At 41.4% G+C, this 16,002-nt stretch overlaps 1 protein-coding gene across 5 annotated transcripts in view; it reads right to left on the bottom strand.

Annotated features, from left to right (window-relative positions):
• Positions 1–16,002, bottom strand: part of HECTD1 (HECT domain E3 ubiquitin protein ligase 1) — a 100,504-nt gene that overhangs the window by 49,063 nt on the left and 35,439 nt on the right. For all 5 annotated transcript variants that reach the window (XM_062205317.1, XM_062205321.1, XM_062205322.1 and 2 more), the window contains exons 5-15: positions 15,211–15,492; positions 14,839–15,109; positions 12,242–12,318; positions 12,058–12,156; positions 8,004–8,118; positions 6,902–7,076; positions 4,623–4,761; positions 4,268–4,438; positions 2,562–2,784; positions 1,165–1,428; positions 985–1,061 (exon numbers count right to left, since the gene is read on the bottom strand). In XM_062205317.1, the coding sequence (XP_062061301.1) occupies positions 985–1,061; positions 1,165–1,428; positions 2,562–2,784; positions 4,268–4,438; positions 4,623–4,761; positions 6,902–7,076; positions 8,004–8,118; positions 12,058–12,156; positions 12,242–12,318; positions 14,839–15,109; positions 15,211–15,492 (1,893 nt within the window). The remainder of the gene's footprint in view (positions 1–984; positions 1,062–1,164; positions 1,429–2,561; positions 2,785–4,267; positions 4,439–4,622; positions 4,762–6,901; positions 7,077–8,003; positions 8,119–12,057; positions 12,157–12,241; positions 12,319–14,838; positions 15,110–15,210; positions 15,493–16,002) is intronic.

Below are 16,002 nucleotides of genomic sequence, written 5' to 3'. Positions count from 1 at the left end.
GGATGTCAATCAAGTGCTTTGGTCCTTGCTACCCATGTGGGTGATGGGGATTGAGCTCCTGGTTTCAGCTTGGCCCAGGCCCAGCTATTGCAGGCATTTGGGAAGTGAACCAGTGAATGGAAGATCTCTCTTGCTCTGCCTTCAAAAAAGATCAAGGTAAATTAACATTTTTTAAAATATTTAGTTATTTTTATTTTTATTGGAAAAGCAGAAAGATCTTCCACAACAGTCAGGGGTTGGGTCGTAACAGCCAGGGCTGGGCCAGTTCAAAGCTAGCAGCCTGGAACTTAATTCATGTCCCCCACCCATGGGTAGCCAGGACCCAAGTACTAGAACCATCACCACTGTCTCAGAGAGTATACATCAGCAGGGAGTGGAATCCAGAGCAGAGCTAGTACTTGAACCCAGGCACTCCAATGCAGGCACCCCAAGTGGCACCTCAACTAACCATTGTGCCAATGTCCATCCCAGGTATTGAGGTTTTGAAGGTAGAAATAATAATGTCTTTGTTCCTCCATCTTTCTGAAGTAGTAATCATCTAGGATGACTACTAAACTAATTACCAAAATAATCTAAGGCCAGGCAGTTAAACTGTTATATCACAAAGCATTAAATATGATGATCACTTTTAATCTCATTGTATCACAAAAGCATTACTATTGATAATAAGTTCAGCAGGACTTTATAGTTTTTTTCATTAATAAGTCACATAATTTAAAATAATTTAAATTTCATTCTTTGTCCCAATTTCTATTCTGCTTATTTTAATGTTAATACTTAACATGTATAAAAATTCTACATACTGTATATATACATGTATAAAAATTCTACATATTATATACATACAAAAATTATATATATTGTCAAAAATACTGAAAACAGACAAAATAGGAAAAGTATAAAAATGTCATATTAGGGTAACTTATGCATATATTATCTACTATAAAACTTTACGAAGTCAATATAAAACATTGAAAAATATACCTTTTGCTTTGTTTTTTCTAACTTAGATTTCAGTTTTCTGCCTCTCTTGCCAGTCCAGCCAGTCACAAATTCTGAACCTTGATAAAGAAAAGAAAAAAAGCATTTAACACTATATTCTTAATTGCAATTTAACATTTCAATTTATTCTTACCTACTAAACATAGGTATCTCCATACTTACCCAGAGAAGTTTCTGCAGTAAATGAATGTTTGGTTCCTCTATTAGATTCAAATACAAAACCAGGTAAATCTTCTTTCAATATTGTAGCCTGCTGACCATCTGAGTTATGAATAGCAATTTCTCCTTCTTTCAAACATGTTAGTGACCAATTCCCGACAGTGAGTTTAGTGGGTCCTGGTGCTGACAGTATAGGTTGACTCGAAGTAGATGGCTTTACTTGGCCTCGGGCTCTTTGTAACTTCTCTAGAAATTCACTTCTGCTTTCTATAAAAACAAAAAGATTTTTTAAAACTTCATTCCATATTTTAAAAGAAAACAGAAACTACCAGACTGGAGTATAAACCTTACAAATAAGAATTAATACCATCTTGTTCTTTGGAATCCCATCACTGGTTTGCTTTACTTAAGTGCAGGCATAAAAGCAATTCTACAAAGGGAGAGCTTGGGTCTGGCAGGTACTGGAGCAATTTACTATTATATAACACAAGACAGCTTTATCAGAAAGATTTGAGACAAAGACAGCGATAATGCTAGGGCTGTTTGGTCTGGTGGCTGAAATATCTGTTGGGATACATGTGTCCCATATCACAGTACATGACTGCAGTGCACAGCTCTATCCCTGCCACTCACTCAAGAGACCTGGACTGAGTTCTTGGCTCCCAGCTTCCACCCAGCCCAGGTCCAATCATTGTAGACTCCTGAGGAGTACATCAGCAGATGGGAGCACTCTGCCTCTCCTTCTCTCTCTGACTTTATTCAAATAAAGCACTAAAAATTTTTTTTAAAGAAATATAACTATAGTGCTGTTCTTTGTCTCATACATTAAAAAGGCATTTGTGAACTGTTTTCATGGTAAAGTTTCCGTTACTGTTATTCAAGAATTGGCCACAGGATCTCAAGCAGCACTGCCTCCTTCTATCTCTTTCAAATAAGGCATTTACATTTTTCTCTAAAAAATGTAACACTAGCACTGTTCTTTGTCTCACAAGACTCCATGACAACGTAGCAAAGTTGTAGACAAAAGGAAAATGAATTAATTGATGGGCCGGCATTGTGGCACAGTGGGTTGATGCCCTGGCCTGAAGTGCCGGCATCTCATATGGGCGCTGCTTTGAGACCTGGCTGCTCCACTTCCAATCCAGCTCTCTGCTGTGGCCTGGGAAAGCAGTAGAAAATGGCCCAAGACTCTGGGCCCCTGCACCCACAAGGGAGACCCAAAAGAAGCTCCTGCTCCTGGCTTCGGATTGGCCCAGCTCCAGCCAGTGCAGCCAATTGGGGAGTGAACCATTGGATGGAAGACCCCCCCCACCACCACCTCTCTACCTCTCCTCTGTGTTACTCTTTCAAATAAATAAATAAAGTTAAAAAAAAATGCCTTAATTGAAACATAGTATTACCTGAACTATCAGATCCACCTTCTGGACTGCCACTTGAATACATAGTGGCAAGTTTTCCATCCAGGATAAATCTGAACCATCCATTACTGCCATTAGATAATTCCAAGGCGGCCGCATCACTCCAAATATATAAGCAGTCCCTTCCCCTAATGATAGACCAGTCTCTCCAGTGATACGGTTTACCTTGCTGTAATTCTTTAGCATCTTCCTGTGGTTCATCTTCCTAAATGTGCAGAATTATTCAATGAGACATTGAATGGAAAATATTTCTATTTCAAATACTCTCAAGTATTTTAAAAAACATGACCATGAATCAAATTCAGACTCTAAACATCCTGAACATACTATTCAGTGACTTGTAGTTTAATATGTACCCTGAAAAACTAATTACCTATAATTAAATCTTAGCAGGGAAAACTTTAAGAAATTCACTTAACTAATGAAGTTATACCATATCTAGGTGTAGTGATAAAAAACAATGGGTTCTGTATACAACTAGCTACTAATCTAAGACCCTGGTAAATTGACTACATCTCTGGGCCTCATTGAATATTCATAAATACTACTAGGAAGAACACTGAAGGACAATAGTAAAATTTGAATATGGTCCTGAGTTAGATAGTAGTTTTATAAAAACACTGAATTTTCTGATTTTTTTTTTTTTTTTTTTTTGACAGGCAGAGTGGATAGTGAGAGAGAGAGACAGAGAGGAAGGTCTTCCTTTTTGCCGTTGGTTCACCCTCCAATGGCCGCTGCGGCCGGCGCATCTCGCTGATCCGCAGCCAGGAGCCAGGTGCTTCTCCTGGTCTCCCATGCGGGTGCAGGGCCCAAGCACTTGGGCCATCCTCCACTGCCTTCCCGGGCCATAGCAGAGAGCTGGCCTGGAAGAGGGGCAACCGGGATAGAATCCGGCGCCCCGAATGGGACTAGAACCCGGTGTGCCGGCGCCGCAAGGCGGAGGATTAGCCTGTTAAGCCACGGCGCCGGCCTGAATTTTCTGATTTTGATAACTATACTAGGATTATGTAAGAGAATGTCCTGGAGTTTCTGGGAAGTATTTAGATGTAAAAGGGGGTACTCTGTGACCAGCATACCCTCAGTTATTATTTTCAAAATGCATACACAAGACTGGTGCTGTAGTGTAGCAGGTGAAGCTACTACCTGCAGTGCTGGTTCAAGTCCTGGCTGCTCCACTTCCAATCTAGCTCTCTGCTATGGCCTGGGAAAGCAGCATAAGATGGCACAGGTTCTTGGGCCCCTAAACCCTATGGGAGACCTGGAAGAAGCTCCTGGCTCCGGCTTCGGATTGGCCCAGTTCTGGCCTTTGCAGCCATTTGGGGAGTGAACCAGTGGATAGAAGACCTCTCTCTTTGCCTCTGCCTCTCTGTAATTCTGCCTTTCAAAAAAATAAATAAATCTTTAAAAAAAATGCATACGCACACAAGTGTCTGTGAAAATGATAAAGCACTATGAGGCAAAATGTTAATAACCAGTGAATCTAAACAGATGGTACTATGATAGCCTTTAACCACATTTGTAACCCTTCTATACATTTAAAATTGTATCAATAAAATTTTTAAAAAGAAAATTGACCAATAAAAAACATTAAACTTTCATATTGGCATTATTTTATCAAAAAACATCATAAATTGAAACTAGATTTTCTCAAAGTAAATCTTAACAACCACTAAACTAAGATGACTTACTTTTTCTGGTTTTGATTCCTCTTCATTCTCATCATCAGAGGAAGGACCTGCCAAAGTTGACACTTTGCTAATTACACCAAGCCTCGCTAGCTGATCCAAAAAAATATCACCACCTTTATCTACCAAATCCCTTATGATCTGCAAAGCCAGCAAATGACCATCATCATCATCCTGGAGGGGAAAAAAGTGTAATGAGAGCAAGGAAATTCAATGAGAACAATAAAAATGTTTCATTGTCTAGAGTAGACAACAGTAATTTGCACAAAATTATTAACTGAAATCACAACAAAACTTTTATTTTGCTGATAATTATTAAAGGGAACTGAAGCCACAAGTTTCCTAAAAGGTAACTAACCTCTTGGTCAAGGACAGTTGCAGTGATTTCCACTAGTACTGTAGGCAAATTATGACCAACATCAGAATCACAGACTTCTTTTAACAGTGCTTCAGAGCAAAAATGAATCATTTTTCGAATTAGAGCAAGACTTGCTTTCCTTAAGAAGTAAAAAAGAATCTTTTGTAGCCAGATTGAGGTTAAAAACAATAAAATTCAACTATGCATCCATGAAAACTAAAGTATCCAACATTGTTCTATACACTGTCAAAAAAAGTACACTTAATAAAAGAACACAAAAATTTAACACAACACTGAGTGTTGAGCTTAAGTTCATTTTTAAGGTAATTTCTCTTATTTTATATTATTAATACATTGAGCTTATCAAAATTGGCATTAGAATTTCTAAGAATTTGCTGTTCTATTTTACATTTAACTGGCGTGACCATTAACAAGTCATAATTCCAGAATACCAGCTAAAAAGTAATTACAACAAAAAGAAAACCCAAATTGTAACTAACCTAAAACTTCTTATGGCCTAAACACAAAGCATGAACAACTTAAAACAACTGGCAGTTTATGTGAAAAACAAATTTTGAGTTAAAGTATTCTTGTCCTTTGTCAAATTTAAATTCCAGGTTCATTATAGCTATATCCTCATATAAATGAAAATCAGAGATCTTAACAAACACATGCCTCAAAATTATCCCACTCTTGAGGTAGGCTTTGTAGCACAGCATGTTAAGTGGCATTTGTGGCATTCATAGCTGAGAAATGGTTGAAGTCCTGTCTACTCTGCTTCCAGTCCAACTTTCTACTGAAGTAAATGTGGCTAGGAAGACAGTATTGATGGCTCAGGTACTTGGGTCCCTGCCACTCTTGAGAGACGGAATGGAGTTCTGGGATCCAAGCTTCAGCTTGGCCCAGTCCTGACAGTTCAGGCTATCTGAGGAGCAAACCAGTGGATTTAAGATATGTCACTCTGTCTTTTAAATAAATAAATAATTCTTTAAAATACAATATTCCCACTGTTAACAAGCTGGCATGCCTCATTTCATTTCTTCTCACTCACTGCCTTGCTTAGAACGCAGGAGATAATAAAATCACTTAGGCTAAACTCACATTTGTAACAAATAACCTATAATTTTGAAATAAAACATACATATTTAAATATGTGGCATAGCAGGTTAAGGCACTGCCTGCAATGCTGGCATCTCATATGGCCAACTGTTTGTGTCTCAGCTGCTCCACTTCAGATCCAGCTCACTGATAATGTACCTGGGAAAGCAATGGAAGATGACCCAAATCTTTGGGCCCCTGTCACCCACAAAGGAGTTCTGGAAGAATCTCCTGGCTCCAGCCTGGCAGCCAATGTAGTCATTTGGGGAGTGAACCAACTGATAGAAGATGTCTCTCTGTGTCTCCCTCTATAATTCTAACTCTGCCTTTCAAATAGATAAATAAATAAATCTTTTAAAATAAAATAAATTACAACAAACCGAGAAGAGACTATCCTATTATATAAGAGCCAATAATCTAAGGCTGGCACTGTGGTGTAGTGGGATAAGCCTCTGCCTGCAGCGCTGGCATCCCACATGGGATCGCGATCTGGCTGCTCCACTTCCCATTCAACTCCCTGCTAATGAGCCTGGGAAAGCAGCGGAGCATGGCCTAAGACCTTGGGCCCCTGCACCCACATGGAAGACCCGGCAGAAACTCCTAGATCCTGACTTTGGTCTGGCCCAGTCCCAGCCATTGCAGCCATTTGGGCATTGAACCCACAAATGGAAGATCTCTCTTTGTCTCTCTTCTCTCTTGTATCTCTTTCAAATTAATAAATAAAAAAAAATTAATAATCTAATTCTCTTGCTATTTCAAACCTCTTAAGATAGATCACTAGGAAAAAAAGGCCTAATTCCCACTTCCAATCTAATTTTTATTCTAACTTTAATTTTTTAACATTAAAATAAACCTCAGATGTCAGAGTTCAACCTAGTGGTTAAGATGCCTGCATCCCACAATGGTGTTAGCACAAGAAATTTGGTTCTTTCCACCTACCATGCATGGCACTCCCAGCTTTCAGCTTTGGCCCCTGTCCAGCCCCAGCCACTGTAGGCATTTAGGGAATGAACCAGTGGAAGGGAGTTTTCTTTCTCTGGCTATCTATCTCTCCTTTCTTTCTTAAATAAACAAACGAAAATCTTTTTAAAAAACAAAATCTCAAATCCTGGAAAAGAGGTAAATAAAACTATACAACTGATACCAATTAACTAACAGATTCAAACAATATGAATAATTACCTTATTGAAGGCAGCATAGTTTGCTGAAATGTTTGTGCAAACACTGGCAATAACCTTTTCAAGTATATGGGTGCCATTTCTGGATCTCCTTTGGGCTCATTACATTCTTCTTCATCTTTGTTTGTATCTTTCTTTTTCTTATCATCTCCTTTATTAACTGGACACATCCAATCACCTGCAGAGAAGTATTAAAAGAAATACCTATTTGGAAACCTTCTCAAGGAAAAGAATCCTAAGATACACCCAATTCCAAACTATAACTGTCACTAAATACACTGAAATTATTGTTTCATATCAACAGTGTCTGTAAGAATACTAAATGTCATTTGTACCTTCAGTGAGCTGAATAACAAATTAAGAAGATAATTTTTTATATTCTATGTGATTCCAAAAATTATTTCACAAAGACTTTGCATTCATCAACTCTGCAAAAACTTAAATCTTTGGTCAAACTAGTTCATCTAAACAATATCTGATTATTATTTATCTAATATTCCCACATCCCTTAAACTTTAGGATTTGGTTGTACTGCAATCATGCAGTCAGTCTCAAAGAATACAGAAGAGAAACTTGTAAAAGGTTTATCAAATAGAAAGAATATATATGTAATTATTAGACTTCTTAAGAATAGTTCATTTACATGAGTATAAGGGCAACGTTGTTTTTTGTTTGTTTTTTTTTTTGTTTTTTTTGACAGGCAGAGTGGACAGTGAGAGAGAGACAGAGAGAAAGGTCTTCCTTTTGCTGTTGGTTCACCCTCCAATGGCCGCCGCGGTAGGCGCGCCGTGGCCGGCGCACCGCGCTGATCCAATGGCAGGAGCCAGGTGCTTATCCTGGTCTCCCATGGGGTACAGGGCCCAAGCACTTGAGCCATCCTCCACTGCACTCCCTGGCCACAGCAGAGAGCTGGCCTGGAAGAGGGGCAACCGGGACAGGATTGGTGCCCCGACCGGGACTAGAACCCAGTGTGCCGGCGCCGCAAGGCAGAGGATTAGCCTAGTGAGCTGCGGCGCCGGCCAGGGCAACGTTTTTACAAAAAACTGCTTTTGTGGAAGTGAAGCTGAAAATACCAGATAGCTTAAAAAGAAAATTCACCACTCACCTGGAGACTGAAGAATAGCTACTACTTCACTATGGCCCCTTTCTCGAGCTTTATCTAACGGAGTTTTCCCATCTTCATCTCTCAGATCTGGGTTTGCACCATGCCGTAACAAAGTCTAGAAAAGAAAAGTATTTAATTTGAATAAAACAATATCGCATCATCTTTGACAACCTTGCAATCTAAATATTTGAGTGATTAAATCATGCAGGTACCAATACAGATCTCTACCTTTCACTTATCTTAAAAGCAGCCTAGTCATATCTTGAAAACTTATAATTTTGATTTTCTTTCAAATTAAATTATGTTACAATCTGAATCTGTCACCTTCATCAAATTCTTCCTCCCAATTTCTTTTTTTTTTGAAACAAACAAACAAAACAAGATTTGTTTTACTAATTTGAAAGAGTTACAGAAAGTAGAGACAGAGAGAGGTCTTCAAATCCACTGGTTCACTCCCCTAAGAGCCACAAAGGTCAGAGCTGAGTCGAAATGAATTCAAGAACCAGGAGCTTTTTCCAGGTCTCCCGTGTGTGTAGGGGCCCAAAGACTTGGTCCATCCTCTGCTGCTGTCCCAGGCACATTAGTAGGGAGCTGGAACAGACAGGACTTGAACTGGTGCCCATATGGGATGCCAGGACTGCTTGATGTGGGCTTTAACCCACTGTGCCACAGCACCAGTCCCCCAATTTCTTTACTAATAGAGCCATGAAGGACCACCGTTGTGGTGCAATGGGTTAAGCCACTATATGCAATGACAGCATTCTATACTGGTGCCATGAGTCCTGGCAACTCCATTTTTGATCCAGCTCTCTGGTTATGTGCCTTGGAAAGCAGCAAAAGATGTCCCAAGTACTTGCACCTCTGTATCCACGTGGAAGACCCTGATGACGCTCCTGGCTTTACCTGGCCTGGCCCTGGCCATTGTGACCATGTGGGGGTCACAAAGAATGGAAGATCTCTCTATCTTTCTCTTTCTCTGTAACTATGCCTTTCAAATAAATAAATAAATCTTAAAAAATAAATAAATAAAAATAAAAATACCAAGATCATAGATCAACTTGAACTCTCATTCTTAGCAGCAGTATAGACTGATCCAACCATTAAAAAAAGAAATAATCAACCTTTAATATTTACTATACAATGCCAACTGTAAAGTTAATTCTCTGATCAAAATGTCACCAATCACTGTCTTTTTTTAAAAAGATTGATTTATTTATTTGAAAGAGTTACACAGAGAGAGAAGGAGAGGCAGAGAGAGAAAGAGGTCTTCCATCCACTGGTTCACTCCCCAACTGGCCACAATGGCCAGAGCTGTGCCGATCCGAAGCCAAGGGCCAGGAGCTTCTTCCGGGTCTCCCACATGGGTGCAGGGGCCCAAGGACTTGGGCCATCTTCCACTGCTTTCCCAGGCCACAGCAGAGAACTGGATCGAAAGTGGAGCAGCCGAGTCTCAAAACAGCACCATATGGGATGCCGGCACTGTAGATGGCAGCTTTACCCGCTACGCCACAGCGCCGGCCCCCAAATGGGATCTTAATCACTATACCAAAGGCCTGCCCCGTAAGTGTCTTTAATTAGTTTTTTATAAGTTTATCTTTTCAGCCTTTCCTAACATTCAAGTAAAAGCAAACAGAATTGTTTCTCCCTTTTCTTATATAATTAATATACACTGCTTGCACTTAGCAGTATATATTGGACCCTGTTACTATATAGAGAACTTTCTTACATTTGTGTGGATGTGCTACAAGTTTATTCAACTAGTCACCTGTTAACAAACATTTCTTACTCCTGAAAATAAGTAAGTTTATGTATCTAAGTGGTTTCCAGAAGGTTTGTGGAAAATGTATGTAATGGAAAAAAACCATGAATTTCTACATTTTTTACACCAATGTAAACTTTTAGAATTCCACCTTTCCATAAACTTTTGGAAGTACCTTCGTATTTCTGTTATTTCTGTTCATACAAAAGAATCATTACTCTAGACTTTTAGATTACAAAGGACTTTGGAGAATCCATCTTAAAGAAATTGAGGTCCAGGGGCCGGCACTGTGGCATAGCAGGTAAAGCTGCCGCCTACAGTGCCAGCATCCCATGTGAGGTGCCAGTTCAAGACCCTGGCTGCTCTACTTCCAATCTACCTCTCTGCTATGGTCTGTGAAAGCAGCAAATGGCCCAAGCTCTTGGGCCCATGAGCCCACATGGGATATCCGGAATCTCCTGGCTCTTCATTTCAGATCAGCACAGCTCTGGCCATTGTGGCCAATTGGGGAGTGAACCAGCGGATGGAAGACAGAATTCTCTCTACCTCTCCTTCTCTCTCTCTGTTTAACTCTTTCAAATAAATAAATAAATCTTAACAACAACAACAACAAAAGAGAGGCTTTCCCTAACTCTTTCAAATTAAAAAAAAAAAAAAATCCCATTTGGGGGTCTGGCACTGTGGCACAGTAGCTTAATCCTCTGCCTGCGGTTGCTAGCATCCCTTATGGGCACCAGTTCTATTCCCAGCTGCTCCTCACCCAATCCAGCTCTCTGCTATGACCTGGGAAAGCAGAGGTGGCCTAAGCACTTGGGCCTCAGCTCCCGCGTGGGAGACTTGGAAGAAGCTCCTGACTCCAGGTTTTGGATCGGTCCAGCTCTGGCTGTTGAGGCCACTTTGAGAAATTTTATCTATTTATTTGAGAGGTAGAGTTACAGAGAGGGAGAGGGAGAGACAGAGAGAAAGGTCTTCCATTCTTTGATTCACTCCCCAGATGGCCACAATGGCTGGAGCTGCATCGATCCGAAGCCAGGAGCCAGGTGCCTCTTCTAGGTCTCCTATGTAGGTGCAGGGGCCCAAGCACTTGGGCCATCTTCTACTGCTTTCCCAGGCCACAGCAGAGAGCTGGATCTGAAGAGGGGCAGCCAGGACTAGAATTGGCATCCCTATGGGATGCTGGCACTGCAGGAAGAGGATTAACCTACTGCGCCATGGCGCCGGCCCCTAAATAAAATCTTTATGAAAAAAAATAAAAGACCCTATTTGGGGGACCCGCACTATGGCACAGGAGGTTGAGCCACCATCCCATATGGGTGCCAGTTCGAGTCCTGGCTGCTCCACTTCCAATACAGCTCCCAACTAATGTGCTTGGAAAAGTAGCAGAAAATGGCCCAATCCCCTGGGCCCTGCCACCTACCTGGGAGGCCCAGAAAAAGCTCCTGGCTTCAGCCTCACTCAGCCCTAGTTGTTGTGGCCATCTGGGGAATGAACCAGATAGAAAAACCTTTCTCTCTCTATCTCCTTCTCTCTAACTCCACCTTTCAAATAAATAAATAAATCTAAAACAAAACAAAAGACTCCACTTGGGGTGTCCTTATCCTTTATGTGAGTGTCTGGGTTTAGGCTTCTCTACTAATAGGCACCCTTGGAGGCAGCAGGTAACAGCTCAAGTACTTAGATCCCTGTCACTGACATGGGAGACCCAGAAAGATTTCTAGGGCTTCTGGATTTTGCCTGGCTCAGTTCTGGCTGCTGCAAACATTTGGACAGTGAACTAGCATCTGGACAACCTCTCTGTCAAATAAATATATAATTTAAAACATTTATAGGGGCCATATGTTGTAGAGTAATGGATTAACCCGCGACCTACAATGCTGGCATCCCATACAGACACCAGTTAAGAGTCCTGGCTACTCCATTTCTGATGCAGCTCCCTGCTAATGCATTTAGGAAAGCAGCAGAGGATGGCACAAGTCCTTGGGTCCCTGCACTCATGTGGGAGATCCAGAAGATGCTCTTGGTTACTAGTTTCAGCCTGGCCCGGCCCTAGCCCTAGCGGCCATTTTGGGAATGAACCAGCAGATGAAAGCTCTCTATCTCTTCTTGTCTAACTCTACTTTCAAATAAATGAAATAAATCTTAAAAAAATCAATAGCGCATTTATAGTGGAGAAGAAAGAACCGAGCAGAGGTGACGTGGAACCAGGACTTACCAGAATGTACGTTTTTATATCATTACAATGTTTTAACCATGTAAATGCTGCAAATTCATAATTTTTAAAACCTGTATTTTTACCTTTGCTACTTGAGGTCTTCCAAAACATGCAGCATAATGTAATGATGATGACCTTTGTCCCCTATTTACATCAGCACCTCTCTCACAAAGAAATTCTACCTGTAAAATGATAAAGAATCATAAAATTGCTTTATTGGTATGTCTTTCTTTGATTTAAAACATTAATTTTTGTTTATTAGCTTACCATTTCCTGAGTTCCAAAAGCAGAGGCCCAGTTTAACAGAGTCTGACCCACATCATCCATAAAATTTACTTCAAAGGCTGAAAGTACAAATGAAAAACAAACCAACTTATATTAAAACTCAATAAAATAATATTGAACTTTTCTAAGGTTTGAACCATTTAGAGATTGTTATTAATAATCCACTAAGGATCAAAAGACTTTTAAATATTGAGCTCAATTAATCAGCAGACCTAAGGCTGGCAAATAAAAAGTACTCTAAAAGTTTTAAATCACTAAGGATTCATAAAGTTTTCAGGCTTAAAAAACAGGAAATGGGTCTGACATTGTTGCACAGTTGGTTAAGTGTTGGTTAAGATGCCAGCATCCCATATAGGAGCAGCAATTTGAGTCCCAGCTGGCCTATTATAACCTGGCTCCCTACTAATGTGCCTGGGAAAGCAGGAGATGATGGCCCAAGTGCTTGGGTACCTGTCACCCACATGACACTCATGGAATATCTGGATCCTGGCTTCAGCCTATGCCAGCTTCAGCCATTGCGGTCACTTGGAGAGTGAACTACCAGATGGAAAATCTCTCTCTATTCCTTTCTCTGTAACTCTGCCTTTCATATAAATAAATAAATAACAGGCCGGCGCCGTAGCTCAACAGGCTAATCCTCCGCCTTGCGGCGCCGGCACACCGGGTTCTAGTCCCGGTCGGGGCACCGATCCTGTCCCGGTTGCCCCTCTTCCAGGCCAGCTCTCTGCTGTGGCTAGGGAGTGCAGTGGAGGATGGCCCAGGTCCTTGGGTCCTGCACCCCATGGGAGACCAGGAGAAGCACCTGGCTCCTGCCATCGGAACAGCGCGGTGCGCCGGCCGCAGCGCGCTACCGCGGCGGCCATTGGAGGGTGAACCAACGGCAAAAGGAAGACCTTTCTCTCTGTCTCTCTCTCACACTGTCCACTCTGCCTGTCCAAAAAAAAAAAATAAAATAAATAAATAAATAAATAACAAACGGGAAATAAGCAAGGAAAAAATGAAATTGTCACAGTTCAACAAGGTACTAGTTCTATCATAACTGGAAAAGAAGTTAATCTAGAAGGAAGCATAGGGTGCAGCAACTGGGATACCTACATTCCATATCAGAGTGCCTGGGTTCAAGTCCCAGCACTGTTTCTGATTCCACTGAGTGATGGCTCAATTGGGCCCTTGGCACCCACACATGGGAGAGTCATATTGGCTTCAGCAGAGTCTAACCCCAGTTGCTGTGGTCATTTGGGAAAGAACCAGCATATCAGATGAATAATCTCTTAAATAATGTGAAAATTACTTAATTCTTTTAAAAAGAGCCTGAGGCAGACATTGTAGCACAGTGAGTTAAGTCGCCAATTGGGTTGCCTGCATCCCATATCAGAGTGCCAATTCACATCATAGCTACTCCATTTCTGATTCAGGTTCCTGCTAATGCATTATAGGAACCATAAAAAGATGAATCAAGGGGCCAGTGTAGTATAGCAAGTAGAGCCACTGCTTGTGATGTCTGTATCCCATATGGACACTGGTTTGTATCCGGTTACTCCATTTCCGATCCAGCTCCCTGTTAATGGCCTGGGAAAAGCAGCAAAGGATGGCCCAAGTGTTTGGGCCCCTGCCAACCATGTGGGAGACCAAATGAAGCTCCGGACTTCAGCCTGGCACAGCCCTGGACACTGGAGTTGCCTGGGGAATGAACTAGCAGATGGAAGACCTCTCTTTCTGTAGCTCTGACATCTAAATAAATAAATATATTTTTAAAAAATGATGATGAATTGAGTGCTTGGGTCCCTGCCACCCATGTAGGAGACTTGGATGTAGTTCCTGACTTCAGGATTCTGTATGGCCCAATCCTGGCTATTGCAGGCATTTGGAGAGTGAACCAGCAGATGGAAGAATTCTCTCCCTTTCTCTTTCAAGTAGATGAAAATAAACATCAGAAAATAACATTTTAAAATGTGGCTAATCTACAATCTCTGACAGAAGACAAAAGTTAGATGATGTAGAAATGTCTTCCACAAATTTTTATTTGGTTATTACCTGATACAGCAGTTTAAAAAAATTATTATATATGTTGAGAGCATTTTACTCAACCTCTTAAATCACTGCTTGAGACACCCACATCCCATGTTAGGAGTGCCTGGTTCAAATCCGAACCGAACCATATCCCAACTGCTCCACTTGCCATCCACCTTCCTGCTAAAGTGAATCCTGGAGGCAGCACATGATGGCTGAAGGACCTGGGTTCCTACCACCCTCTTGGGAGTCTCAGATGGAATTCTGGGTTTCTGGCTTTGGTCTCATCATGTTGTAGACATTTGGGGAATAAGTCAGAGTCCAGAGTACAGAAGATCCCTATCTGTCTCTCTCTCTGCTTTTTAAGTTTTACTCACTCAACAGGCATTTATTCAAGTCTCACCAGGCAATAGGCTGACACCCAATTATGCACATAGAGGGGAGGATACTGAGGACTGGCTATTCTGTTATTTGTCACAACTGCTGAGAATACTACCCAAAAACAGAAATAAGAAATTGCCTGTGATTTTTATCTCATAGGTTTCACACTTTAAAAAGTATTTTCTGACCTCCTGTGTCAATTGCATCTATAAGTGCATCAGTATCTTTACTTCGAATACAGTCTATAAGCTGCCGATGTGAGCGCTCCCCGGAACTATCCAATCTCCGAAGTCCTGGAATTCTGCCTGTGGATCCAGCACTAGACTTTGGCAAAGCCTTACGTCCTTCAAATAATAGCACCAAGAGAAGGTCAACCAAGCGCATGGTATCAAGCACACATCTTTCATCACCCTGTAATGCACTTTCAATTGAATCTGGAAGCTCTGACCTCAGGAGATCCTAGAAAGAGAAAGGGAGGGAAAACAATTTAATATATTTGTTGCATGTAAAAACACTATCTTCTGAAAAAATAAAAAGCAAAGATTCAAAAACATTCTTACGTGTGTTACTACTGGAGAGCCTCTGCAAAGTGTTGAGAGCAGACTTACAATTGTTGACACCTGGTTACTCAATTTGGAATCTGCAGTTGTGGAAGGCGCTCCTGTGGTACTTCGACCAGGTTTGCATGCTGACGATGGTCCTGATACAGTACCACCAGCAGCAGCCATTCGACATAACAGCTCTTCAGTTAATCCATGCTTGGCTAATGGAGCTGGGTCTACACCACGACGGGTAAATCGGTCAGCTAGTGATGCAAAACATCGCAGAGCTCCATCTGAAACCTAAATGTGTGAAGAATACACACATGGATAAAATTTAATCTCAAAAAGAGATAATACTAATAATCACTTCAACAATGACACTATAAGACAGGCAAATGTGGGGCTGGCACTGTGGCACAGTAGGCTAAGCCTCTGCCTGTGGCAGTGGCACTCCATCTGCACAATGGTTTGAGTCCTGGCTGCTCCACTTGCGACCCAGCTCCCTGCAGATGGCCTAGGACAGCAGTGGAAGATGACCCAAGTGCTTGGGCTCCTGCACCAATGTGGGAGACCCAGAAGAAACTCATGGTTCCTTGCTTTGGATCAGCCCAGCTCCAGTTGTTGCAGCCATTTGGGGAGTGAACCAGAAGATGAAAGACCTCTCTTTCTGTTTCTCTCTCTGTCTGTAACTGCCTCTCAAATAGATAAGTAAATCTTAAAAAAAAAAAAAAAAAAAAAAAGACAGTTCTGGGGCAAGCATTGTGGAATAGGGGTTAAGCTGCCACCTGCAACGTTGGCATCCCATATGTG

This window comes from Lepus europaeus, chromosome 11 (genome assembly GCF_033115175.1).
Source record: "Lepus europaeus isolate LE1 chromosome 11, mLepTim1.pri, whole genome shotgun sequence".
In the NCBI taxonomy this organism is placed as follows: domain Eukaryota; kingdom Metazoa; phylum Chordata; class Mammalia; order Lagomorpha; family Leporidae; genus Lepus; species Lepus europaeus.
This window is presented reverse-complemented; position numbering and strand designations above follow the sequence as displayed.